The sequence below is a fragment of the Salvelinus namaycush genome, unplaced genomic scaffold (genome assembly GCF_016432855.1).
Source record: "Salvelinus namaycush isolate Seneca unplaced genomic scaffold, SaNama_1.0 Scaffold310, whole genome shotgun sequence".
Lineage (NCBI taxonomy): Eukaryota > Metazoa > Chordata > Actinopteri > Salmoniformes > Salmonidae > Salvelinus > Salvelinus namaycush.
Window position 1 is genome coordinate 19,882 of NW_024060009.1, and position 24,532 is coordinate 44,413.

General features: G+C 47.2%; 1 protein-coding gene across 1 annotated transcript in view; it reads left to right on the top strand.

Moving 5' to 3' along the window:
- myb (v-myb avian myeloblastosis viral oncogene homolog) overlaps positions 1-24,532 on the top strand; it is a gene marked incomplete at its 5' end in the record, with an annotated part of 48,174 nt that overhangs the window by 9,644 nt on the left and 13,998 nt on the right. Inside the window, 3 exons of the mRNA XM_038985247.1 lie at positions 2,964-3,184; positions 6,309-6,510; positions 6,642-6,710. Of these exons, the coding sequence (XP_038841175.1) occupies positions 2,964-3,184; positions 6,309-6,510; positions 6,642-6,710 (492 nt within the window). The remainder of the gene's footprint in view (positions 1-2,963; positions 3,185-6,308; positions 6,511-6,641; positions 6,711-24,532) is intronic.

Consider the following 24,532-nt stretch of genomic DNA (forward strand, 5'->3'; position numbering starts at 1 on the left):
AGTGGTCTCTGATTGGTGGTCATCATTTGGTGTGTCATTATAGTGGACTCTGATTGATGACACATCTGGTGTGTCATCACAGTGGTCTCTGATTGGTGGTCATCATTTGGTGTGTCATCATAGTGGTCTCTGATTGGTGGTCATCATTTGGTGTGTCATCATAGTGGTCTCTGATTGGTGGTCATCATTTGGTGTGTCATCATAGTGGTCTCTGATTGGTGGTCATCATTTGGTGTGTCATCATAGTGGTCTCTGATTGGTGGTCATCATTTGGTGTGTCATCATAGTGGTCTCTGATTGGTGGTCATCATTTGGTGTGTCATCAGAGTGGTCTCTGACTTGCGGTCAGACTCACTCAGGCGGAACAAACTTATTTATTTTTTTCAATGCTGTATTGAATGTCATTGAGAAACAGAATGGTTGCAAATATTTTTTTTCTCGCAAACATCCTTCCTGAATTTGAAGTAATCATCTAGTTTTTCAAAAGTATCTGTAAGCTAATTACAATATTTTTGATGGTAACATAATGGATTACAGTTACAGCTTTTTGTAATCAGTTACTCCCCAACCCTGCCTTTCAGAACCTTACCGAACTTTTAAAAAACATTTTAGAACCTTATGGAACATATAGAACACTTTCAGAACCTTACTGAACTTTAAAGAACCCTTTTAGAACCTTACGGAACATATAGAACACGTTCAGAACCTTACTGAACTTTAAAGAACCCTTTTAGAACCTTACGGAACATATATAACACTTTCAGAACCTTACTGAACTTTAAAGAACCCTTTTAGAACCTTACGGAACATATAGAACACTTTCAGAACCTTACTGAACTTTAATGAACCCTTTTAGAAACTCACGGAACATATTGAACACTTTCAGAACTTTACTGAACTTTAAAGAACCCATTTAGAACCTTATGGAACATATAGAACACTTTCAGAACTTTACTGAACTTTAAAGAACCCTTTTAGAACCTCACATTAAGAGAACTCTTCTAGTACCGTATATATATATATATATGTTTTTTTTTAAACCTTTTTTTAACTAGGCAAGTCAGTTAAGAACAAATTCTTATTTACAATGATTGAAGCCATAACATATCGCCGTAGGTTAGGTCTATATCCAAAACCCTTTTCCCTACATAGTGCACTGCTTTGGCCAGAGCACGAGACCTGGGTTCTATTATATTGGTGCTAACTCAGACAGCCAAGTGTTTCACTGAGAAGTGTTGTTGACCTGCACTGAGTAGATAACTTGTCACTGCATATTATTAGTTGAAAGTGAGGGTTCTACAGTTATACTTCCGCACACACACACGCACGCACACACGCACACACGCACACGCACACACACACACACACACGCACACGCACACACACACACACACACACACACACACACACACACACACACACACACACACACACACACACACACACACACACACACACACACACACACACACTTCCAGAAGCTATGAGGTAATGATTAGCAAAGAGGCTAACGGTGGAAACTCCCTCCATAACACTAGCAAGAGATTTCAAAAGGGAGAGAGGGAGAAGAAGCAGAGAAGGAGGGGAGAAAGAGTTGACTAAGGGAACGAGGGGCTGAGAAGGGCAGAGAAGGAGGGAGGAAAGGGTTGACTAAGGGAACAAGGGGCTGAGAAGGGCAGAGAAGGAGCGAGGAAAGAGTTGACTAAGGGAACGAGGGGCTGAGAAGAAGCAGAGAAGGAGGGAGGAAAGAGTTGACTAAGGGAACGAGGGGCTGAGAAGGGCAGAGAAGGAGGGAGGAAAGAGTTGACTAAGGGAACGAGGGGCTGAGAAGGGCAGAGAAGGAGGGAGGAAAGGGTTGACTAAGGGAACGAGGGGCTGAGAAGGGCAGAGAAAGAGGGAGGAAAGGGTTGACTAAGGGAACGAGGGGCTGAGAAGGGCAGAGAAGGAGGGAGGAAAGGGTTGACTAAGGGAACGAGGGGCTGAGAAGGGCAGAGAAGGAGGGAGGAAAGGGTTGACTAAGGGAACAAGGGGCTGAGAAGGGCAGAGAAGGAGGGAGGAACGGGTTGACTAAGGGAACGAGGGGCTGAGAAGGGCAGAGAAGGAGGGGGGAACGGGTTGACTAAGGGAACGAGGGGCTGAGAAGGGCAGAGAAGGAGGGAGGAAAGAGTTGACTAAGGGAACAAGGGGCTGAGAAGAAGCAGAGAAGGAGGGAGGAAAGAGTTGACTAAGGGAACGAGGGGCTGAGAAGGGCAGAGAAGGAGGGAGGAAAGAGTTGACTAAGGGAACGAGGGGCTGAGAAGGGCAGAGAAGGAGGGAGGAAAGGGTTGACTAAGGGAACGAGGGGCTGAGAAGGGCAGAGAAAGAGGGAGGAAAGGGTTGACTAAGGGAACGAGGGGCTGAGAAGGGCAGAGAAGGAGGGAGGAAAGGGTTGACTAAGGGAACGAGGGGCTGAGAAGGGCAGAGAAGGAGGGAGGAAAGGGTTGACTAAGGGAACAAGGGGCTGAGAAGGGCAGAGAAGGAGGGAGGAACGGGTTGACTAAGGGAACGAGGGGCTGAGAAGGGCAGAGAAGGAGGGGGGAACGGGTTGACTAAGGGAACGAGGGGCTGAGAAGGGCAGAGAAGGAGGGAGGAAAGGGTTGACTAAGGGAACGAGGGGCTGAGAAGGGCAGAGAAGGAGGGAGGAACGGGTTGACTAAGGGAACGAGGGGCTGAGAAGTATTGTTGACTTTTGAATGGTTCCTGAAAATGGACAAAGACTAATATTCTCTCTTTCCCCCTTTCACCTTCACCCCCCTCTCCCTCCGCCCTCTCTCCCTCCCCCCGCTCCCCCCCCTCTCTCCCTCCCCCTGCTCTCTCCCCCCGCTCCCTCCTCCCGCTCCCTCCCCTCTCTCCCTCTCCCCGCTCCCTCCCCTCTCTCCCTCCCCCTGCTCTCTCCCTCCGCTCCCTCCTCCACCCTCCCTCAGGTGATTGAACTAGTCCAGAAGTATGGAGCCAAGCGTTGGTCGGTGATCGCCAAGCACCTGAAGGGTCGGATAGGGAAGCAGTGCAGAGAGCGCTGGCACAACCACCTGAACCCTGAGGTGAAGAAGACTTCCTGGACCGAGGAAGAGGACCAGATCATCTACCAGGCCCACGAGAAACTGGGAAACCGCTGGGCCGAGATCGCCAAACTGCTGCCTGGCAGGTACGGAGAGAGAGAGAGAGAGGAGGGAGGGAGGGAGAGAGGGAGACAGGGAGGGAGAGAGAGGGAGGGAGAGAGGCAGGGAGGGAGGGAAGGAGGGAGGGAGAGAGGAGGGAGAGAGAGAAAGAGAGAGAGGAGGGAGGGAGGGAGAGAGGAGGGAGAGAGGAGGGAGGGAGAGAGGAAGGAAGAGAGGAGGGAGGGAGGGAGGGAGGGAGGGAGGGAAGGAGGGAGGGAGGGAGAGGAGAGACAGAAGGAGGGAGGGAGAGGAGGGAGGGAGAGGAGGGAGAGAGGACGGAGAGAGAGAGAGGACGGAGGGAGGGAGAGGACGGAGGGAGGGAGGGGGGAGAGAGAGGGGGAGAGGGGGGAGAGAGAGGGGGAGAGAGAGAGAGGGGGAGAGAGAGAGTGAGAGAGAGAGAGAGAGAGAGAGAGAGAGAGAGAGAGAGAGGGGGGGGGGGGGGGGGGGTGATTGTAGTTGCTCAGAACTTACAGTATATTGCTATGCAGGGTTTCAATGGGGTGTTTGTCCCATTTGATGAAATCTTGTTTTGCAAGTGGACCCCACACCTCGCTGCCATAAAGTGCAATTGGTTCAATGACATATTCAATTAGTTTTAGCCAAATTTTAATAAGTATTTCAATTTGAATTTGCTTTTTAATGGCGTAGAATGTCCTGCGTGCTTTCTCTCTCAGTTCATTCACTGCCTCATTAAGGTGTCCAGTTGAGCTTATTTTTAAACATCAGTAATTGTAGTGTGTACAGTACTCTATATATGTTGTACCAATTGAGAACTTTGGTCTAATTCCCTGAGATCTGGATCTTCTCTGGAAAATCATTATTTTAGTATTTTTGGGGTTTACTGCCAGGGCCCAGGTCTGGCAGTACTGCTCTAGCAGGTCCAGGCTCTGCTGTAGGCCATGTGCTGTGAGTGACAGCAGGCATAGGTCATCTGCGAAGAGTAGACATTTAACTTCTGAATTGTGGAGACTAACACCAGGGGCTGAGGATTTTTCTAGAATAGTGGCCAATTCGTTAATGTAAATATTGAAAAGTGCAGGGCTCAGATTGCAACCCTGACGAAGGCCCCGCCCCTGGTTAAAGAATTCTGTTATTTTCTTGCCAATTTTAATGCTGCACGTATTGTCAGTATACATTGATTTAATTATGTCATATGTTTTACCCCCTACACCACTTTCAATAACTTTGTAGAACAGTCCTGTTTGCCAAATAGAATCAAATGCTTTTTGGAAGTCGATAAAGCAAGCGTATATTTTGGTATTATTTTGGTGGACTTGTTTATCTATCAGGGTGTGTTAGGGTGTAAATATAATCGGTCGTGCGATGTTTTGGTATCAATCCAATTAGGCTTTTACTCAAGACATTGTGCTTATTAAGGAAGTTTAGAACTCTTACATTGATAATATTACAGAAAACCTTCCCCAGGTTACTGTTCACACAAATGCCTCTGTAATTGTTAGGGTCAAATTTGTCTCCGTTTTTAAAGATTGGGGTTATGAGTCCTTGATTCCAGATGTCAGGGAAATGACCTACACTCAGGATCAAATTAAACAGTTTTAATATAGTCAATGGAAATTTTGCACTATTGAGTTTGAGCATCTCATTTAGGATGCCATCAGGTCCGCATGCTTTTTTAAAGTTGAGAGCCTGAAGTTTCTTATAGAGCTCCTGGTCAGTAATTGGGGAGTCCAGTGGATTTTGATTGTCCTTTATAGCTTTTTCTAATCCATTCAACTTCTCATGAATTTGGCGTTGTTCTGCGTTTGTGTCAATTTGAACGGTGTTGTAGAGTGTTTTAAAAATGGGTTGTCCTTATGTTACCATTTTGAATCGCTAATTCCTCTTGTTTCGATTTTTTTTTCTTCCAATTTTGCCAGAAGTTGTTTGTGTTTATGGACTCCTCAATTAGCGTCAGCTGCTTGCTGTTGTACTGGGCTTTTTTGGTTCTGAGTGTTACGTTTATAGAGTTTTAAATTCTCACAGTAATGAAGGTGTAATTCACTATTATTTGGGTCTCTGCTTTTGGTTGGATAGTGCTCTAAGTTTTTTCCTTATAATTTTACAATCTGCATCAAACCAGTTGTCATCTGAGATGTTTTTTGTTTTGTTTTTTATCCATTTCAATTGTGCTTCTTTTGGCGTTTCCCTGAATATATAGTTGATGTTTTGTACTGATTGATGCCTTCTTTACTGTGAGTGAATGTGGGATCCAGAAAGTTATCTAAGAGTGTTTGGATACTTTGGTTCCAGGTTGCTTTCTGGTATTCTTCTGTGCTGTTTTGGGCCCATCTGTATGAATGTCTGATGTTGTACAGCTTACTGGGCTGTGAATGTGTGGTTGTTTCCATGTCTGTTCTTTTGAGGAACAACGTAATTTGGATGTGATCAGACAGAGGTGTTAATGGCTTGACAGTGAATGAGCTGAGAGAGAAGGGGTCAATGTCTGTAATCATATAGTGTACTGTACTGTGGCCAAGAGGTGAGCAGTAGGTGAATCCCCCCAAAGAGTCCCCCCGTAACCTACCATTGACAAAGTACAGACCCAGGCTTCTACAGAGCTGCAACAGATCCCTTCCGTTGTTGCTGATGGTGCTGTCACTGTTGTTTCTATGGGGGAGATTAAGGCAGTTAGAAACAGTATGGCCTGTAATAAAGCTGGCCCCTCGTGTGCTCGTTAGATCAGGTAGTGTTCCTGTGCGCGCATTTGTGTCCCCACAGATGAGCAAATTTCCCTGGGCCTGGAAATGGCACGTCTCTACCTCAAGGGTGGGGAAGATCTCCTCTGAGTAATATGGGGATTCTGAGGGGGGGGATATATATTGCGCAAAGGAACACGTCTTTTTCTGTCAGTACAAGTTCTTTTTTCAGTTTTAACCAAATGTGATATTTGCCAAATTTGAGGGGATCAATTAGATGTTGTAGTTCGGATTTGTACCAAATGATCAGTCCTCCAGAGTCTCTGCCTCTATTGACAGAGCTGTGTTTTTGTTACCTCTCTGTAGCCTGTGGGACAGTGAGTTAGCCCTACGTCAGCCTTACACCATGTCTCCTCTCTCTCTCTCTCTCTCTCTCTCTCTCTCTCGCTCTCTCTCTCTCTCTCATATTACCCAGGACTGATAATGCTATCAAGAACCACTGGAACTCTACGATGCGTAGGAAGGTGGAACAGGAGGGTTACCTTCAGCACTCCTCCCACTCCATCGCCCCCGGTTACGCCAAGGCCAACCACCACAACGTGGGCTTCCATCACCATTCCCCTCTCCCTCCCCTCTCCCTCCTCACGGGCACCTACCCCTATATTCCGGACCATAGGGTGAGTCCACGCTCTCACCCCCTTTTCCCCCTCTGTCGCTTTGGATAGAAGCTCCTGCGAAAACTAGGTTTTATCTCCCAGCTCCTGATATGCTGTTTGTGGAGTCTGATCTGTTTCTATTGGTTCCCAAGGTTCCCTTTCCCCTAGCGCTGCACGTCAACATCTTGAACATTCCACAGTACGGAACAGCTGCTATACAGGTGAGACACGAGAGCAACAACCCAGGGAAAGCTTTTAGTTGGCCTTCACAGCAACCCAGGGAAAGGTTTTAGTTGGCCTTCACAGCAACCCAGGGAAAGGTTTTAGTTGGCCTTCACAGCAACCCAGGGATAGCTTTCAGTTGGCCCTCACAGCAACACAGGGAAACCTTTTAGTTGGCCTTCACAGCAACCCAGGGATAGCTTTCAGATGGCCCTCACAGCAACCCAGGAAAACCTTTTAGTTGTCCCTCAATACACAACGACACAACAACCCAGGGAAACCTTTTAGTTGGTCACTCTGTCTCACTACTCCACAGCAGCAACCCAGGGATAGATTTCAGTTGGCCACTCACCACAGCAACCAAGGGAAGGGTTTCAATTCAATCCAGGATTCAAGGGAGAGGCAATACGGACATGTCTGGTGCCCACATTGAATGGATTCGGTTCAGTCAGCCGCCCTGATGAGACCTTCCCAACTAGCTAGTTCAGTCAGTCATCCTGATGAGACATTCCCAGCTAGCTAGTTCAGTCAGTCATCCTGATGAGATGTCCCAGCTAGCTAGTTCAGTCAGTCATCCTGATGAGATGTCCCAGCTAGCTAGTTCAGTCAGTCATCCTGATGAGACCTTCCCAGCTAGCTAGTTCAGTCAGTCATCCTGATGAGACCTTCCCAGCTAGCTAGTTCAGTCAGTCATCCTGATGAGACCTTCCCAGCTAGTTCAGTCAGTCATCCCGATGAGCCCTTCCCAGCTAGCTAGTTCAGTCAGTCATCCCGATGAGACCTTCCCATCTAGCTAGTTCAGTCAGTCATCCTGATGAGACCTCCCCAGCTAGCTAGTTCAGTCAGTCATCCTGATGAGATGTCCCAGCTAGCTAGTTGAGTCAGTCATCCTGATGAGATGTCCCAGCTAGCTAGTTCAGTCAGTCATCCTGATGAGCCCTTCCCAGCTAGTTCAGTCAGTCATCCCGATGAGCCCTTCCCAGCTAGCTAGTTCAGTCAGTCATCCCGATGAGACCTTCCCATCTAGCTAGTTCAGTCAGTCATCCTGATGAGACATTCCCAGCTAGCTAGTTCAGTCAGTCATCCTGATGAGATGTCCCAGCTAGCTAGTTCAGTCAGTCATCCTGATGAGATGTCCCAGCTAGCTAGTTCAGTCAGTCATCCTGATGAGACCTTCCCAGCTAGCTAGTTCAGTCAGTCATCCTGATGAGACCTTCCCAGCTAGCTAGTTCAGTCAGTCATCCTGATGAGACCTTCCCAGCTAGTTCAGTCAGTCATCCCGATGAGCCCTTCCCAGCTAGCTAGTTCAGTCAGTCATCCCGATGAGACCTTCCCATCTAGCTAGTTCAGTCAGTCATCCTGATGAGACCTCCCCAGCTAGCTAGTTCAGTCAGTCATCCTGATGAGATGTCCCAGCTAGCTAGTTGAGTCAGTCATCCTGATGAGATGTCCCAGCTAGCTAGTTCAGTAAGTCATCCTGATGAGCCCTTCCCAGCTAGTTCAGTCAGTCATCCCGATGAGCCCTTCCCAGCTAGCTAGTTCAGTCAGTCATCCCGATGAGACCTTCCCATCTAGCTAGTTCAGTCAGTCATCCTGATGAGACCTTCCCAGCTAGTTCAGTCAGTCATCCTGATGAGCCTTAGCCAGCTAGCTAGTTCAGTCAGTCATCCTGATGAAACCTTCCCAGCTAGCTAGTTCAGTCAGTCATCCTGATGAGACATTCCCAGCTAGCTAGTTCAGTCAGTCATCCTGATGAGATGTCCCAGCTAGCTAGTTCAGTCAGTCATCCTGATGAGATGTCCCAGCTAGCTAGTTCAGTCAGTCATCCTGATGAGACCTTCCCAGCTAGCTAGTTCAGTCAGTCATCCTGATGAGACCTTCCCAGCTAGCTAGTTCAGTCAGTCATCCTGATGAGACCTTCCCAGCTAGTTCAGTCAGTCATCCCGATGAGCCCTTCCCAGCTAGCTAGTTCAGTCAGTCATCCCGATGAGACCTTCCCATCTAGCTAGTTCAGTCAGTCATCCTGATGAGACCTCCCCAGCTAGCTAGTTCAGTCAGTCATCCTGATGAGATGTCCCAGCTAGCTAGTTGAGTCAGTCATCCTGATGAGATGTCCCAGCTAGCTAGTTCAGTAAGTCATCCTGATGAGCCCTTCCCAGCTAGTTCAGTCAGTCATCCCGATGAGCCCTTCCCAGCTAGCTAGTTCAGTCAGTCATCCCGATGAGACCTTCCCATCTAGCTAGTTCAGTCAGTCATCCTGATGAGACCTTCCCAGCTAGTTCAGTCAGTCATCCTGATGAGCCTTAGCCAGCTAGCTAGTTCAGTCAGTCATCCTGATGAAACCTTCCCAGCTAGCTAGTTCAGTCAGTCATCCTGATGAGACCTTCCCAGCTAGCTAGTTCAGTCAGTCATCCTGATGAGACCTTCCCAACTAGCTAGTTCAGTCAGTCATCCTGATGAGATGTCCCAGCTAGCTAGTTCAGTCAGTCATCCTGATGAGACCTTCCCAGCTAGCTAGTTCAGTCAGTCATCCTGATGAGACCTTCCCAGCTAGCTAGTTCAGTCAGTCATCCTGATGAGACCTTCCCAGCTAGCTAGTTCAGTCAGTCATCCTGATGAGACCTTCCCAGCTAGCTAGTTCAGTCAGTCATCCTGATGAGACCTTCCCAGCTAGCTAGTTCAGTCAGTCATCCTGATGAGATGTCCCAGCTAGCTAGTTCAGTCAGTCATCCTGATGAGATGTCCCAGCTAGCTAGTTCAGTCAGTCATCCTGATGAGACCTTCCCAGCTAGCTAGTTCAGTCAGTCATCCTGATGAGACCTTCCCAGCTAGCTAGTTCAGTCAGTCATCCTGATGAGACATTCCCAGCTAGCTAGTTCAGTCAGTCATCCTGATGAGACCTTCCCAGCTAGCTAGTTCAGTCAGTCATCCTGATGAGACCTTCCCAGCTAGCTAGTTCAGTCAGTCATCCTGATGAGACCTTCCCAGCTAGCTAGTTCAGTCAGTCATCCTGATGAGCCCTTCCCAGCTAGCTAGTTCAGTCAGTCATCCTGATGAGACCTTCCCAGCTAGCTAGTTCAGTCAGTCATCCTGATGAGACCTTCCCAGCTAGCTAGTTCAGTCAGTCATCCTGATGAGACCTTCCCAGCTAGCTAGTTCAGTCAGTCATCCTGATGAGACCTTCCCAGCTAGCTAGTTCAGTCAGTCATCCTGATGAGACCTTCCCAGCTAGCTAGTTCAGTCAGTCATCCTGATGAGCCCTTCCCAGCTAGCTAGTTCAGTCAGTCATCCTGATGAGCCCTTCCCAGCTAGCTAGTTCAGTCAGTCATCCTGATGAGACCTTCCCAGCTAGCTAGTTCAGTCAGTCATCCTGATGAGACCTTCCCAGCTAGCTAGTTCAGTCAGTCATCCTGATGAGCCCTTCACGGCTAGCTAGTTCAGTCAGTCATCCTGATGAGACCTTCCCAGCTAGCTAGTTCAGTCAGTCATCCTGATGAGATGTCCCAGCTAGCTAGTTCAGTCAGTCGTCCTGATAAGACCTTCCCAGCTAGCTAGTTCAGTCAGTCATCCTGATGAGCCCTTCCCAGCTAGCTAGTTCAGTCAGTCATCCTGATGAGACCTCCCCAGCTAGCTAGTTCAGTCAGTCATCCTGATGAGCCCATAAGACTCACTACTGTAGTGGCTCTGGATAAGAGAGTCTGCTAAATGACTCACTACTGTAGTGGCTCTGGATCAGAGAGTCTGCTAAATGACTCACTACTGTAGTGTCTCTGGATCAGAGAGTCTGCTAAATGACTCACTACTGTAGTGGCTCTGGATCAGAGAGTCTGCTAAATGACTCACTACTGTAGTGGTTCTGGATAAGAGAGTCTGCTAAATGACTCACTACTGTAGTGTCTCTGGATCAGAGAGTCTGCTAAATGACTCACTACTGTAGTGTCTCTGGATCAGAGAGTCTGCTAAATGACTCACTACTGTAGTGGCTCTGGATCAGAGAGTCTGCTAAATGACTCACTACTGTAGTATCTCTGGATCAGAGAGTCTGCTAAATGACTCACTACTGTAGTGGCTCTGGATAAGAGAGTCTGCTAAATGACTCACTACTGTAGTGGCTCTGGATCAGAGAGTCTGCTAAATGACTCACTACTGTAGTGTCTCTGGATCAGAGAGTCTGCTAAATGACTCCCTACTGTAGTGTCTCTGGATCAGAGAGTCTGCTAAATGACTCACTACTGTAGTGTCTCTGGATCAGAGAGTCTGCTAAATGACTCACTACTGTAGTGGCTCTGGATCAGAGAGTCTGCTAAATGACTCCCTACTGTAGTATCTCTGGATCAGGGAGTCTGCTAAATGACTCACTGCTGTAGTGTCTCTGTATCAGAGAGTCTGCTAAATCACTCACTACTGTAGTGGCTCTGGATAAGAGAGTCTGCTAAATCACTCACTACTGTAGTGGCTCTGGATAAGAGAGTCTGCTAAATTACTCACTACTGTAGTGGCTCTGGATAAGAGAGTCTGCTAAATGACTCACTACTGTAGTGGCTCTGGATAAGAGAGTCTGCTAAATGACTCACTACTGTAGTGGCTCTGGATCAGAGAGTCTGCTAAATGACTCACTGCTGTAGTGTCTCTGGATCAGAGAGTCTGCTAAATGACTCACTACTGTAGTGGCTCTGGATCAGAGAGTCTGCTAAATGACTCACTACTGTAGTGGCTCTGGATCAGAGAGTCTGCTAAATGACTCACTACTGTAGTGGCTCTGGATCAGAGAGTCTGCTAAATCACTCACTACTGTAGTGGCTCTGGATAAGAGAGTCTGCTAAATGACTCACTACTGTAGTGGCTCTGGATCAGAGAGTCTGCTAAATGACTACAATGGAAATGTAAAATAATTTTTTGGGTGGTCTCGCTGTGAAAGTGGCTGGCCACACACCAATAAACCGATCTGACAACCAAACTAGCATTTTAAATAGCAGCCAACTAAAGTGGTTAGTTCTCTTTTCCGTGATGGCATCCTCCCAAACTCAACATCCGCCATTCCAAAACATAGATATAAGCCTTCTACAAGTTCTCATCTGACCAACCATGTATAGGTTATCCCAAGATTCCGTGGAGCATAGTGGCCGTGGAGCATAGTGGCCGTGGAGCATAGTGGCCGTGGAGCATAGAGGCCGTGGAGCATAGTGGCCGTGGAGCATAGTGGCCGTGGAGCATAGCGGCCGTGGAGCATAGCGGCCGTGGAGCATAGTGGCCGTGGAGCATAGTGGCCGTGGAGCATAGCGGCCGTGGAGCATAGTGGCCGTGGAGCATAGTGGCCGTGGAGCATAGTGGCCGTGGAGCATAGTGGCCGTGGAGCATAGTGGCCGTGGAGCATAGTGGCCGTGGAGCATAGTGGCCGTGGAGCATAGTGGCCGTGGAGCATAGTGGCCGTGGAGCATAGTGGCCGTGGAGCATAGCGGCCGTGGAGCATAGTGGCCGTGGAGCATAGTGGCCGTGGAGCATAGTGGCCGTGGAGCATAGCGGCCGTGGAGCATAGTGGCCGTGGAGCATAGTGGCCGTGGAGCATAGCGGCCGTGGAGCATAGTGGCCGTGGAGCATAGTGGCCGTGGAGCATAGCGGCCGTGGAGCATAGTGGCCGTGGAGGAGCATAGTGGCCGTGGAGCATAGTGGCCGTGGAGCATAGTGGCCGTGGAGCATAGCGGCCGTGGAGCATAGTGGCCGTGGAGCATAGTGGCCGTGGAGCATAGCGGCCGTGGAGCATAGTGGCCGTGGAGCATAGTGGCCGTGGAGCATAGTGGCCGTGGAGCATAGTGGCCGTGGAGCATAGTGGCCGTGGAGCATAGTGGCCGTGGAGCATAGTGGCCGTGGAGCATAGTGGCCGTGGAGCATAGTGGCCGTGGAGCATAGCGGCCGTGGAGCATAGTGGCCGTGGAGCATAGTGGCCGTGGAGCATAGTGGCCGTGGAGCATAGCGGCCGTGGAGCATAGTGGCCGTGGAGCATAGTGGCCGTGGAGCATAGTGGCCGTGGAGCATAGCGGCCGTGGAGCATAGTGGCCGTGGAGCATAGCGGCCGTGGAGCATAGCGGCCGTGGAGCATAGCGGCCGTGGAGCATAGTGGCCGTGGAGCATAGCGGCCGTGGAGCATAGTGGCCGTGGAGCATAGCGGCCGTGGAGCATAGTGGCCGTGGAGCATAGTGGCCGTGGAGCATAGTGGCCGTGGAGCATAGTGGCCGTGGAGCATAGCGGCCGTGGAGCATAGTGGCCGTGGAGCATAGTGGCCGTGGAGCATAGTGGCCGTGGAGCATAGTGGCCGTGGAGCATAGTGGCCGTGGAGCATAGTGGCCGTGGAGCATAGCGGCCGTGGAGCATAGTGGCCGTGGAGCATAGCGGCCGTGGAGCATAGTGGCCGTGGAGCATAGTGGCCGTGGAGCATAGCGGCCGTGGAGCATAGTGGCCGTGGAGCATAGAGGCCGTGGAGCATAGTGGCCGTGGAGCATAGTGGCCGTGGAGCATAGAGGCCGTGGAGCATAGTGGCCGTGGAGCATAGTGGCCGTGGAGCATAGTGGCCGTGGAGCATAGTGGCCGTGGAGCATAGAGGCCGTGGAGCATAGTGGCCGTGGAGCATAGCGGCCGTGGAGCATAGTGGCCGTGGAGCATAGTGGCCGTGGAGCATAGTGGCCGTGGAGCATAGTGGCCGTGGAGCATAGCGGCCGTGGAGCATAGTGGCCGTGGAGCATAGCGGCCGTGGAGCATAGTGGCCGTGGAGCATAGTGGCCGTGGAGCATAGTGGCCGTGGAGGAGCATAGTGGCCGTGGAGGAGCATAGTGGCCGTGGAGCATAGTGGCCGTGGAGCATAGTGGCCGTGGAGCATAGCGGCCGTGGAGCATAGTGGCCGTGGAGCATAGTGGCCGTGGAGCATAGTGGCCGTGGAGCATAGCGGCCGTGGAGCATAGTGGCCGTGGAGCATAGTGGCCGTGGAGCATAGTGGCCGTGGAGCATAGTGGCCGTGGAGCATAGTGGCCGTGGAGCATAGTGGCCGTGGAGCATAGTGGCCGTGGAGCATAGTGGCCGTGGAGCATAGTGGCCGTGGAGCATAGTGGCCGTGGAGCATAGTGGCCGTGGAGCATAGTGGCCGTGGAGCATAGTGGCGACCTACTTGAATCAAAATGCAACACTTAAAAAATGTAGCTCGCCATCTTCTCTTAAATGTGTCCTCTAACCGGCGATGTACACATTATTCCCAGAATCCCATGTGGTTTTTCAGCAGTTTTTTTTTTTAAAGGACGTGCAACTTCATCTCCCCGCTCTTGATTGATTTCAACAAATCAATCATCAAATGAAATGGTATTTATCACACGACAACAACAAACAACAACACGACAACAACACGACAACAACACGACAACAACACGACAACAACAAACAAAAACACGACAACAACAAACAACAACACGACAACAACACGACAACAACACGACAACAACAAACAACAACACGACAACAACACGACAACAACAAACAACAACACGACAACAACACGACAACAACACGACAACAACAAACAACAACACGACAACAACACGACAACAACAAACAACAACACGACAACAACACGACAACAACACGACAACAACAAACAACAACACGACAACAACACGACAACAACACGACAACAACACGACAACAACAAACAACAACACGACAACAACAAACAACAACACGACAACAACAAACAACAACACGACAACAACACGACAACAACAAACAACAACACGACAACAACACGACAACAACAAACAACAGGTGTAGACTAACAGTGAAATGCTTACTTACGGGCCCTTCCCAACAACGCAGAGAGAAAGAACATAGACAAATAATAGAAAAGTAAAACACGTAATAATAAATACACAGAGAGAAATGATAACTTGGCTCTATACACAGGGTACCAGTATTGAGTAATGATAACTTGGCTATATACACGGGGTACCAGTACTGAGTAATGATAACTAGGCTATATACACAGGGCACCAGTACTGAGTCCATGTGCAGGAGTACGAGGTCATTGAGGTAGAGATGTACAGTGCCTTCAGAAAGTATTCATACCCCTTGACTTATTCCACATTATGTTGTGTTAAAACACCCCAAATTTTAAAAAGATTAAATCGATTTTTTTCTCTCTCACCCATCTACACACAATTCATGACAAAGTGAAACATGTTTTTAAGACATTTTAGCAAATTTATTGGAAAGTAAATACAGAAATATGTCATTTACATAAGTATTCACACCCCTGAGTCAATACTTTGTAGAAGCACCTTTGGTGGCGATTACAGCTTTGAGTCGTCTTTGGTATCTCTATCAGCTTTGAGTCATCTTGGGTATGTCTGCCACCACCATGCTTCATGGTAGGGATGGTGTTAGATGGGTGATGAGCTGTGCCTGGGTTTCTCCAGACATAGCGCTGTGCATTCAGGCCAAATAGTTACATATTTGTGTAATCAGACCACAGAATATTTTGCCTTAGGCTCTCAGAGTCTTTCACATGCATTTTTTGCAAACTTCAGTCATGCTGTCATGTGCCTTTTCTCAGGAGTGGCTTCTTTTCTCCCATAAAGCCCAGATTGGTGAAGTGCGATACAGCAGGGGTTCCCAAACGGTTTTACTCAGGTCCCCCTTCCAGCATTGGGGAACTTCTCGCACCCCACATCTATTTCTATGGGCAGATGGTGCTCTAGAGACAGTTGTTTTTGCAAATGTATAAAAATAAAAAACTGAAATATCACATTTACCTAATTGTTCAGACCCTTTACTCAGTACTTTGTTGAAGCACCTTTTGGCGGTGATTACAGCATCGAGTCTTCTTGGGTATGATGCTACAAGCTTGGCACACCTGTATTTGGGGAGTTTCTCCCATTCTTCTCTGCAGATCTTCTCAAGCTCTGTCAGGTTGGATGGGGAGCGTCGCTGCAGAGCTATTTTCAGGTCTCTCCAGAGATGTTCAATCAGGTTCAAGTCCAAGCTCTGGCTGGGCCACATTTCCCGAAGCCACTCCTGCGTTATGTTGGCTGTGTGCTTCGGGTCGTTGTCCTGTTGGAAATGTGAACCTTCGCCCCAGTCTGAGGTCCTGAGCGCTCTGGAGCAGGTTTTCATCAAGGACCTTTCTGTACTTTGCTCTGTTCATCTTTGCCTCAATCCTGACTAGTCTCCCAGTCCCTGCCGCTGAAAAACATCCCCACAGCATGATGCTGCCACCACCATGCTTCACCGTAGGGATGGTGCCAGGTTTCCTGCAGACATGACGCTTGGCATTCAGGCCAAAGAGTTCATCAGACCAGAGAATCTTGTTTCTCATCATCTGAGAGTTCTTTAGGTGCCTTTTGGCAAACTCCAAGCGGGCTGTCATGTGCCTTTTACTGAGTAGTGGCTTCCATCTGGCCACTCGACCAAAAATGCCTAATTGGTGGAGTGCTGCAGAGATGGTTGTCTTTCTGGAAGGTTCTCCCATCTCCACAGAGGAACTCTGGAGCTCTGTCAGAGTGACCATCCGGTTCTTGGTCACCTCCACGATTGCTCAGTTTGGCCGGGTGGCCAGCTCTAGGAAGAGTCTTGGTGGTTCCAAACTTCTTCCATTTAAGAATGATGTTCTTGGGGACCTTAAATGCTGCAGACATGTTTTGGTTCCCTTCCCCAGATCTGTGCCTCGACACAATCCTGTCTTGGAGTTTTACTGACAATTCCTTCAACATCATGTCTTGGTTTTTGCTCTGACATGCACTGTCAACTGTGGGACCTTATATAGACAGGTGTGTGCCTTTCCAAATCATGTCCAATCAATTGAATTTACCACAAGTGGACTCCAATCAAGTTGTAGAAATATCTCAAGGATGATCAATGGAAACAGAATGCACCTGAGCTCAATTTCGAGTCTCATAGCAAAGCGTCTGAATACTTTGTGAAGGCACTGTATATATAACTAGGAATAAAGTGACTAGGCAACAGGATAGATAATAAACAGTAGCGTATGTGATGAGTCAAAAGAAGTTCATACAAAATGGGCCATTGCTCCGGGGAACTATTTGGTTAACTATTTAACTAACTATTTAGCAGTCTTATGGCTTGGAGATAGAAGCTGTTCAGAGTCCTTTTGCTTCCAGAATATCGTTGCATCAGTACCGATTGACGTGAGGTAACAGAACAGAGAGCAGAGAGAGCAGAGAGAGCTGAGAGAGCAGAGAGAGCAGAGAGAGCAGAGAGAGCAGAGAGAGCAGAGAGAACAGAGAGAGCAGAGAGAACAGAGAGAACAGAGAGAGCAGAGAGAACAGAGAGAGCAGAGAGAACAGAGAGAACAGAGAGAGCAGAGAGAACAGAGAGAACAGAGAGAGCAGAGAGAACAGAGAGAGCAGAGAGAGCAGAGAGAGCAGAGAGAACAGAGAGAGCAGAGAGAACAGAGAGAACAGAGAGAGCAGAGAGAACAGAGAGAACAGAGAGAGCAGAGAGAACAGAGAGAACAGAGAGAGCAGAGAGAACAGAGAGAGCAGAGAGAACAGAGAGAACAGAGAGAGCAGAGAGAACAGAGAGAGCAGAGAGAACAGAGAGAACAGAGAGAGCAGAGAGAACAGAGAGAGCAGAGAGAGCTGAGAGAACAGAGAGAGCAAAGAGAGCAGAGAGAGCAGAGAGAGCTGAGAGAACAGAGAGAGCAGAGAGAGCAGAGAGAGCAGAGAGAGCAGAGAGAGCAGAGAGAGCTGAGAGAACAGAGAGAACAGAGAGAGCAGAGAGAGCAGAGAGAGCAGAGAGAACAGAGAGAGCAGAGAGAACAGAGAGAACAGAGAGAGCAGAGAGAACAGAGAGAACAGAGAGAGCAGAGAGAGCAGAGAGAGCAGAGAGAGCAGAGAGAGCTGAGAGAACAGAGAGAGCAGAGAGAGCAGAGAGAGCAGAGAGAACAGAGAGAGCAGAGAGAACAGAGAGAACAGAGAGAGCAGAGAGAACAGAGAGAGCAGAGAGAACAGAGAGAGCAGAGAGAGCAGAGAGAGCAGAGAGAACAGAGAGAACAGAGAGAGCAGAGAGAACAGAGAGAGCAGAGAGAGCAAAGAGAACAGAGAGAGCAGAGAGAGCAGAGAGAACAGAGAGAACAGAGAGAGCAGAGAGAACAGAGAGAGCAGAGAGAACAGAGAGAGCAGAGAGAACAGAGAGAGCAGAGAGAATAGAGAGAACAGAGAGAACAGAGAGAACAGAGAGAACAGAGAGAGCAGAGAGAGCAGAGAGAACAGAGAGAGCAGAGAGAGCAGAGAGAACAGAGAGAACAGAGAGAGCAGAGAGAACAGAGAGAACAGAGAGAGCAGAGAGAACAGAGAGAGCAGAGAGAACAGAGAGAGCAGAGAGAATAGAGAGAACAGAGAGAACAGAGAGAACAGAGAGAATAGAGAGAACAGAGAGAGCAGAGAGAGCAGAGAGAGCAGAGAGAACAGAGAGAGCAGAGAGAGCAGAGAGAACAGAGAGAGCAGAGAGAGCAGAGAGAATAGAGAGAACAGAGAGAACAGAGAGAACAGAGAGAGCAGAGAGAACAGAGAGAGCAGAGAGAGCAGAGAGAATAGAGAGAACAGAGAGAGCAGAGAGAACAGAGAGAGCAGAGAGAGCAGAGAGAGCAGAGAGAACAGAGAGAGCAGAGAGAGCAGAGAGAGCAGAGAGAATAGAGAGAACAGAGAGAACAGAGAGAATAGAGAGAACAGAGAGAGCAGAGAGAACAGAGAGAGCAGAGAGAACAGAGAGAACAGAGAGAGCAGAGAGAACAGAGAGAACAGAGAGAACAGAGAGAGCAGAGAGAGCAGAGAGAACAGAGAGAACAGAGAGAGCAGAGAGAACAGAGAGAACAGAGAGAACAGAGAGAACAGAGAGAAGAGAGAGCAGAGAGAGCAGAGAGAACAGAGAGAACAGAGAGAGCAGAGAGAACAGAGAGAACAGAGAGAACAGAGAGAGCAGAGAGAGCAGAGAGAACAGAGAGAACAGAGAGAGCAGAGAGAACAGAGAGAACAGAGAGAACAGAGAGAACAGAGAGAATAGAGAGAACAGAGAGAGCAGAGAGAACAGAGAGAACAGAGAGAGCAGAGAGAACAGAGAGAATAGAGAGAACAGAGAGAGCAGAGAGAGCAGAGAGAACAGAGAGAGCAGTAATGCAGCCAGTCAAGATGCTCTCAACTTTTTGAGAATCTGAGGGCCAAATCTTTCCAGCCTTCTGAGAGGAAAGAGGCATTGTCATTCCTTCTTCATGACTGTGTTGGTGTGTGTGGACCATGATATATCCTTAGTGAAGTGGACACCGAGGAACGTGAAGCCCGCTCCGACTACAGCCTTGTCGACTGCAGCTTGGCCCTCTGTTTCCTGTAGTCCAGGATCAGCTCTTTTGTCTTGCTGATGTTGAGGGAGAGGTTGCCGTCCTGGCACCACACTGCCAGGTCTCCGACCTCCTCTCTATAGGCTGTCTCATCGTCGTCAGTGATCAGGCCTACTACTGTTGTGTTGTAGACAGGTTACCTTGGCGTTCTTAGGCACAGGGACTATGGTGGTCTGCTTGAAACATGTAGGTATTAAAGCCTGGGTCAGGGACAGGTTGAACATGTCAGTGAACACACTTTCCAGCTGGTCAGCGCATTCTCTGAGTACGCGTCCTGTAAATCCATCTGGCCCTGCGGCCTGGTGAATGTTAAAGGTCTTACTCACTCTCGGCTACGGAGAGTGTGATCACACAGTTGTCCGGAATAGCTGGTGCTCTCATGCATGGCTCAGTGTTACTTGCCTCGAAGTGAGCACAGAAGGCATTTAGCTTGTCTAATAGGCTCGCGTCACTGGGCAGCTCTCGGCTGGGTTTACCTTTGTATTCCGTGATAGTTTTCAAGCCTTGCCACATCTGACGAGCGTCAAAGCCGGGCTTAGTACGATACGATCTTAGTCCTGTATTTACGCTTTGCCTGTTTGATGGCTCATCAGAGATTGTGACGCGATTTCTTATAAGCGTCTGGATTAGTGTCCCGCTCCTTGAAAGTGGCAGCTCTAGCATTAAGCTCAGTGAGGATGCTGCCTGTAATCCATGGAAAACTCTCTTGGTAAATAGTGTGGTCTACAGCTTATCATGAGATACTCTACCTCAGGCGAGCAGAACCTCCAGACTTCCTTAATATTAGAGACACCAGCTGTTGTTAACAAAGAGACACACCACACCTCCTCCGTTGAGCTTACCCAACGTTGCCGTTCTGTCCTGCCGATATAAAAACCAGCTAGATGGACGGTATATTATCCAACTCCGAGAAAACATGGGATATTACATTTCTTCAGGTCCCGTTGATAGGATAGTCTCGTAAAGAGTTCATCCAGTTTGTTCTCCGGTGACGTTTGCTAATAGAACGAAGGGTATTTACTTGCCGACGTAGTTTCATCAGGGTTCCCCACGTCGGCCTTTCTTGCGTCGTCTCTTTCTCTTCTGAGTCTCAGGTCCTGGTCCGTGGTGAGCAGTATTTCCCGCTTCTCTGTCTCGTTGAAGTAGAACATTCTGCTGTTCTGAAGTCCAGAAGTTGTTTCGACATAGGAAACAATGGCGGAAACATTATGAACAAAATAATAGTTAGGATCAGCTCAATAAATCACACAAAATAACAGCATTGGTCAGGAGCCTATAAAACAGTAGCTGTTAATTCTGGCGCCTGTGACGTGATAATTGATGAGTGACTGACAAAACAGTGTTGCGTTTTCATTCCGTTTTGGTGACCCACATATCAAAATGCAACATTCCACAATGTAGCTGACTGTGTTCTACAGTTCTACAGTTCTACAGTTCAACAGTTCTACAGTTCTACAGTTCTACAGTTCTACAGTTCTACAGTTCTACAGTTCTACAGTTCTACTGTTCTACAGTTCTACAGTTCTACAGTTCTACAGTTCTACAGTTCTACAGTTCTACAGTTCTACAGTTCTACTGTTCTACAGTTCTACAGTTCAACAGTTCTACAGTTCTACAGTTCTACAGTTCTACATCTCCACAGTTCTACAGTTCTACTGTTCTACAGTTCTACAGTTCAACAGTTCTACAGTTCTACATCTCCACAGTTCTACAGTTCTACAGTTCTACAGTTCTACAGTTCTACAGTTCTACAGTTCTACATCTCCACAGTTCTACAGTTCTACAGTTCTACCGTTCTACAGTTCTACTGTTCTACAGTTCCACAGTTCTACTGTTCTACTGTTCTACTGTTCTACAGTTCTACTGTTCTACAGTTCTACAGTTCTACAGTTCTACAGTTCTACAGTTCTACAGTTCTACAGTTCTACATCTCCACAGTTCTACAGTTCTACTGTTCTACAGTTCTACAGTTCAACAGTTCTACAGTTCTACAGTTCTACATCTCTACAGTTCTACAGTTCTACAGTTCTACAGTTCTACAGTTCTCCAGTTCTCCAGTTATACAGTTCTACATCTCTACATTTCAACAGTTCAACAGTTCAACAGTTCTACAGTTCTACAGCTCTACAGTTCTACAGTTCAACAGTTCTACAGTTCTACAGCTCTACAGTTCTACAGTTCAACAGCTCTACAGTTCTACAGTTCTACAGCTCTACAGTTCTACAGCTCTACAGTTCTACAGTTCTACAGTTCTACAGTTCTACAGTTCTACAGTTCTACAGTTCTACAGTTCTACAGTTCAACAGTTCTACAGTTCTACAGTTCTACAGCTCTACAGTTCTACAGTTCTACAGTTCTACAGTTCTACATCTCCACAGTTCTACAGTTCTACTGTTCTACAGTTCTACAGTTCAACAGTTCTACAGTTCTACAGTTCTACAGTTCTACAGCTCTACAGCTCTACAGTTCTACAGTTCTACAGCTCTACAGTTCTACAGCTCTACAGCTCTACATCTCTACAGCTCTACAGCTCTACATCTCTACAGTTCTACAGTTCTACAGTTCTACAGTTCTACAGCTCTACAGTTCTACAGCTCTACAGTTCTACAGCTCTACAGTTCTACAGTTCTACAGCTCTACAGTTCTACAGCTCTACAGTTCTACAGTTCTACAGCTCTACAGTTCTACAGTTCTACAGTTCTACCTCTCTACAGTTCTACAGTTCTACAGCTCTACCTCTATACAGTTCTACAGTTCTACAGCTCTACAGTTCTACAGTTCTACAGTTCTACAGTTCTACAGTTCTACAGTTCTACAGTTCTACAGTTCTACAGTTCTACATCTCTACATTTCAACAGTTCTACAGTTCTACAGTTCTACAGTTCTACTGTTCTACAGTTCTACAGTTCAACAGTTCTACAGTTCTACAGTTCTACAGTTCTACATCTCCACAGTTCTACAGTTCTACTGTTCTACAGTTCTACAGTTCTACAGTTCTACAGTTCTACAGTTCTACAGTTCTACTGTTCTACAGTTCTACAGTTCAACAGTTCTACAGTTCTACAGTTCTACAGTTCTACAGTTCTACAGTTCTACAGCTCTACAGTTCAACAGTTCTACAGTTCTACAGTTCTACATCTCCACAGTTCTACAGTTCTACAGTTCTACAGTTCTACAGTTCTACAGTTCTACAGTTCTACAGTTCTACAGTTCTACAGTTCTACAGTTCTACAGTTCTACAGTTCTACAGTTCTACAGTTCAACAGTTCTACAGTTCTACATCTCTACATTTCAACAGTTCTACAGTTCTACAGTTCTACATCTCTACATTTCAACAGTTCAACAGTTCAACAGTTCTACAGTTCTACAGCTCTACAGTTCTACAGTTCTACAGTTCCACAGTTCCACAGTTCTACAGTTCAACAGTTCTACAGTTCTACAGCTCTACAGTTCTACAGCTCTACAGTTCTACAGTTCAACAGTTCTACAGTTCTACAGCTCTACAGCTCTACAGTTCTACAGCTCTACAGCTCTACAGTTCTACAGTTCTACATCTCTACAGCTCTACATCTCTACAGTTCTACAGCTCTACAGTTCTACAGTTCTACAGCTCTACAGTTCTACTGTTCTACAGTTCTACCTCTCTACAGTTCTACAGTTCTACAGCTCTACCTCTCTACAGTTCTACAGTTCTACAGCTCTACCTCTCTACAGTTCTACAGTTCTACAGCTCTACCTCTCTACATCTCTACAGTTCTACATCTCTACAGCTCTACAGCTCTACAGTTCTACAGCTCTACAGTTCTACAGTTCTACAGCTCTACAGCTCTACAGTTCTACAGTTCTACCTCTCTACAGTTCTACAGTTCTACAGCTCTACAGTTCTACAGTTCTACAGTTCTACAGTTCTACAGCTCTACAGTTCTACAGTTCTACAGTTCTACAGTTCTACAGCTCTACAGCTCTACAGTTCTACAGTTCTACAGTTCTACAGCTCTACAGTTCTACAGCTCTACATCTCTACAGTTCTACAGTTCTACAGTTCTACAGTTATACAGCTCTACAGTTCTACAGTTCTACAGTTCTACAGTTCAACAGTTCAACAGTTCTACAGTTCTACAGCTCTACAGTTCTACAGCTCTACAGTTCTACAGTTCAACAGTTCTACAGTTCTACAGTTCTACTGTTCTACAGTTCTACAGTTCTACAGTTCTACAGTTCTACAGTTCTACAGTTCTACAGCTCTACAGTTCAACAGTTCTACAGTTCTACAGTTCTACATCTCCACAGTTCTACAGTTCTACTGTTCTACAGTTCTACAGTTCAACAGTTCTACAGTTCTACAGTTCTACAGTTCTACATCTCTACAGTTCTACAGTTCTACAGTTCTACAGCTCTACAGTTCTACAGCTCTACAGTTCTACAGTTCTACAGTTCTACCTCTCTACAGTTCTACAGTTCTACAGCTCTACCTCTATACAGTTCTACAGTTCTACAGTTCTACAGTTCTACAGCTCTACATCTCTACAGCTCTACAGCTCTACATCTCTACAGTTCTACAGCTCTACAGTTCTACAGTTCTACAGTTCTACAGTTCTACAGTTCTACAGCTCTACAGCTCTACAGTTCTACAGCTCTACAGTTCTACAGTTCTACAGCTCTACAGTTCTACAGTTCTACAGTTCTACCTCTCTACAGTTCTACAGTTCTACAGCTCTACCTCTATACAGTTCTACAGTTCTACAGTTCTACAGTTCTACAGTTCTACAGTTCTACAGTTCAACAGTTCTACAGTTCTACAGTTCAACAGTTCTACAGTTCTACATCTCTACATTTCAACAGTTCTACAGTTCTACAGTTCTACTGTTCTACAGTTCTACAGTTCAACAGTTCTACAGTTCTACAGTTCTACAGTTCTACAGTTCTACATCTCCACAGTTCTACAGTTCTACAGTTCTACAGTTCTACAGTTCTACAGTTCTACAGTTCTACATCTCTACAGTTCTACAGTTCTACAGTTCTACAGTTCTACAGTTCTACAGTTCTACAGTTCTACAGTTCTACAGTTCTACATCTCTACAGTTCTACAGCTCTACAGTTCTACAGCTCTACAGTTCTACAGCTCTACAGCTCTACATCTCTACATCTCTACAGCTCTACAGTTCAACAATTCAACAGTTCTACAGCTCTACAGTTCTACAGCTCTACAGTTCTACAGCTCTACAGTTCTACAGTTCTATACAGCTCTACAGTTCTACAGCTCTACAGTTCTACAGTTCTACAGCTCTACAGTTCTACAGTTCTACAGTTCTACCTCTCTACAGTTTCTACAGTTCTACAGCTCTACCTCTATACCAGTTCTACAGTTCCTACAGCTCTACAGTTCTACAGTTCTACAGTCTACAGTTTCACAGGTTCTGACAGTTCTACAGC